Here is a 3,599-nt window from a genome sequence, read left to right on the forward strand (position 1 = left end):
AAAAAATAGGTGGGCGTTATGGCAGGCGCCTGTGGTCCCAGCTACTTGGGAGGCTAAGGCAAAAGAATCACTCAAGTCCCAGAGTTTGAGGTTGCTGTGAGCTGTGATGCCAAAGCACCCTACCAGGGCGACAGCTTGAGGCTCTGTCTCAAAAAAAAAGGAAAAAAAATAGCCAGACATTATGACAGGCACCTATAGTCCCAGCTACTTGGGAGGCTGAGGCAAAAGAATCACTCAAGTCCCAGAGTTTGAGGTTACTGTGAGCTGTGACACCCTAGCACTCTACTGAGGGTGACATAATGAGACTCTGTCTCCAAAAAAAAAAAAAAAAAGGTAGATGACGCCCGAAGCTCAGTGAATAGGGCGCTGGCCACATACACAGAGGCTGGCAGGTTTGAACCCTGCCCAGGCCAGCTGAACAATGACAACTGCAACAACAACAAAAAATAGCCAGGCGCTATGGTGGTTGCCTGTAGTCCCAGCTACTTGGAAGGCTGAGACAAGAGAATCACTTAAGCCCAAGAATTTGAGGTTGCTGTGAGCTGTGATGACACAGCACTCTACCGAGGGTGACACATGACAACCAAAGACAATGCATGATCCTCAACTGGATTCTGTAGCAGGAAAAATAACTGCTACCAAGTGTCCATTGGGACACTCACTAAAATTTGATCCTGGACTACATGCTGGTCAACAGCACTAACTGGCTGAGTGTTAACCAATCAGCAATGACATGACCCATTTTCTGGGGAGGAAGGTACAGACGGCAGAAAGGTGGACTGGGAGAGCCACTCACCACAATGCCCCAATGTGCTGTTCTAGTAGATTTTGGACAACATTACACATTTCCTGAATTTGATCACTGTATTGTGATTATGAAGATAACACCCTTGTTCTCACACCGCACATGTGCTCAAGCACTCAAAGAGTATGGGCGGAACGTCTGCAACTTAACCTCAAATGGTTTAGCAAAAATAATAATATATACACACACACAGTTATCCCTTGGTATATGTGGGACACTGGTATTGTCATTAGGTTGAAAAAATTCTGTAAATAAAGGACCCATGCAGTTCCTTGTCATTCAAGAGTTAACTCCGTGTGTCTGTATATATATAAAAAAAATGAGGACAAATGTTAAAAACTGCTAAGTCTAGGAGAAGAGTATATAAGAGTTTTTATTATTTTTACAAAGGTTTTATAAATGTGGTATTATTTCAAAACCAAGGGTTTTTTTTAAAAGAAAATCAATAAAACAAAACCTTTACAACGGGGATGTTTCACAGTAACACCTGAGTCAGCCCTTCTGCACGACAAGGTTAACCAGCAACTGCCCTGGCTGTACCACCTGACCCTCGGGCAGCTTCACTTATCTTGGCCCCAGCTGATCAACACCTTTGCTCACATGTACCCCGCCACTACCCACAGGGCCCACCAGACCTCCTGCTGTCCCACAAACTGTCCTCTACAGCCAAATACCCTTCTACACCTCGTCTGCCTGCCTGTCACCTCCTCAGGGTAGCCTTTGTGGCCTTCCAGGCCCTACCATGCCCATCACCTCGTGCTCCTACAGTCCTAAGCACCAGCTGCTGCAGCTTGTCTCCCCCCCAATGTCCTCGCACACCAGACTACACATGCCTGGTTCTGGTGCCTAGCAGGTGCTGTAAGCCCACATGGAACAGACATGTTGGTAATCATGAAAAAAATAAGAAATGGAGAGAAAAGAAAGACAAAGAGATAGAATAACCTCAGGGCAACTGCCGTACTGACAGAGCCACATCAGCGGTTTCTACTAAACTCTCAAGTCTGCCCACAAGGAGTTACTCACCACAGGGGCAGGAGAGGGGCTGCCAGTGAGAAGACTAAAGAGGAGCTGGGCTCCAAGTCAGCTGAGTAACAAGCCCCAACATGTTCATGGTTTTCCTACCTCAATGACCATCCAAGTTAGTAAGTTTTCAGAGACAAAACAAGACAGAAAGCCGACTTAACATCCTGTGCTGGTGACCACAAGCAGCACAACGCATGCTTTTCGTTAAGCATTAGCAGAAGCCCAGGCAGGGCAGTGTCTTCTGGCAATAGAGCTCTAGGACGGCAACAAGGACCAGAGCCCAAGCTGGCCAAACACACTATGGAGGGCACCAGTGACTGACAAGGACAGGAAGAAGCCAAGAGGGCACCTTGGTGATGGAGAAGTCCAGCCGGACATAGATGATGACCGTGAAGAACAAGATGTAGAAGGCGGCCACCACCAGCAGTGGCTCCTGCAGCATGAGCACCTTATTGAAGGTGTAGTGCACCTGGGAAGAAGAGAGACAGGCTGCGTCAGGGCTGCCAGGACAGGCTCACCCAGGCCGGCCCACTCCACCTGCTCCCCTCCCCCTCCGCACCCCACACCAGGGAGAGATGGGTAAGTCTTTGGCCCCAGCCCCCACTGTCCGGGAAAGGGAGCACAGAAGGCAGAAGAGTGGAGCCACTCACCACCACGTCCTGAATGTGCTGCTCTACCAGATTTTTCTTGTAGGCCACAATCACGGGGCGACCAAATGTGTCCAGGTAGGTATAGTGCAGCTCATCTGGGGCACGGCTGATTTCATAGGGACTATCAATTTGGATGTTCCTAGAAGTAGATGGGAATAAAACACTGCTTCAGCCAACTACACCGATAAATCAGGCTTAGAGTTAGTGAACTACAAGGCGAGAGGGGCCTACTGAGGTCTCTAAATTCACATTCCTCCATTCTGCTTCCCTCTGGCCATAGGGAATGCCCACCCTCCTGGGATGGCAGGGCCTCTGCAGAAAGCCCTGAAAATTAGACACTCTCCTGATGGAGCAACACCTGGGCCCCTCCATCCTCCACTCACGCGTGCTCTCCAGGACCAGCTCCACCCCGTGACCCAGTCACTTAACTCAGCTCTCCACATTCTACCCATAACTCTCAAGGGTTTGAAGAGGTCGTCAGGAGTTATTCAGTGTTTCCCCTCACATGAATGTGAGCATCTTACAGGGAGGTAGTGGACATGGACCGTCTCTGTCCTCAATGTGAGCATCTCACAGGGAGGGAGTGGACATGGACCGTCTCTGTCCTCAATGTGAACATCTTACAGGGAGGTACTGGACATGGACCGTCTCTGTCCCCAGTGTGAGCATCTTACAGGGAGGTAGCGGACATGGACCGTCTCTGTCCCCAGTGTGAGCATCTTACAGGGAGGTAGTGGACACGGACCGTCTCTGTCCCCAGTGTGAGCATCTCACAGGGAGGTAGTGGACATGGACCGTCTCTGTCCCCAGTGTGAGCATCTTACAGGGAGGTAGCAGACATGGACCGTCTCTGTCCCCAGTGTGAGCATCTCACAGGGAGGTAGTGGACATGGACCATCTCTGTCCGCAATGTGAGCACCTTACAGGGAGGTAGTGGACATGGACTGTCTCTGTCTCCAGTGTGAGCATCTTACAGGGAGGTAGCGGACATGGACCGTCTCTGTCCCCAGTGTGAGCATCTTACAGGGAGGTAGCAGACATGGACCATCTCTGTCCGCAATGTGAGCATCTTACAGGGAGGTAGTGGACATGGACCATCTCTGTCCGCAATGTGAACATCT

At 50.0% G+C, this 3,599-nt stretch overlaps 1 protein-coding gene across 1 annotated transcript in view; it reads right to left on the reverse strand.

The window, feature by feature from the left end:
- Positions 1 to 3,599, reverse strand: part of RPN1 (ribophorin I) — a 39,482-nt gene that overhangs the window by 6,272 nt on the left and 29,611 nt on the right. The window contains exons 7-8 of the mRNA XM_003796199.2: positions 2,479 to 2,617; positions 2,178 to 2,297 (exon numbers count right to left, since the gene is read on the reverse strand). Of these exons, the coding sequence (XP_003796247.1) occupies positions 2,178 to 2,297; positions 2,479 to 2,617 (259 nt within the window). The remainder of the gene's footprint in view (positions 1 to 2,177; positions 2,298 to 2,478; positions 2,618 to 3,599) is intronic.

Source organism: Otolemur garnettii, unplaced genomic scaffold (assembly GCF_000181295.1).
Source record: "Otolemur garnettii isolate 467f Iridium unplaced genomic scaffold, OtoGar3 scaffold00101, whole genome shotgun sequence".
NCBI classification, from domain to species: Eukaryota; Metazoa; Chordata; class Mammalia; order Primates; family Galagidae; genus Otolemur; species Otolemur garnettii.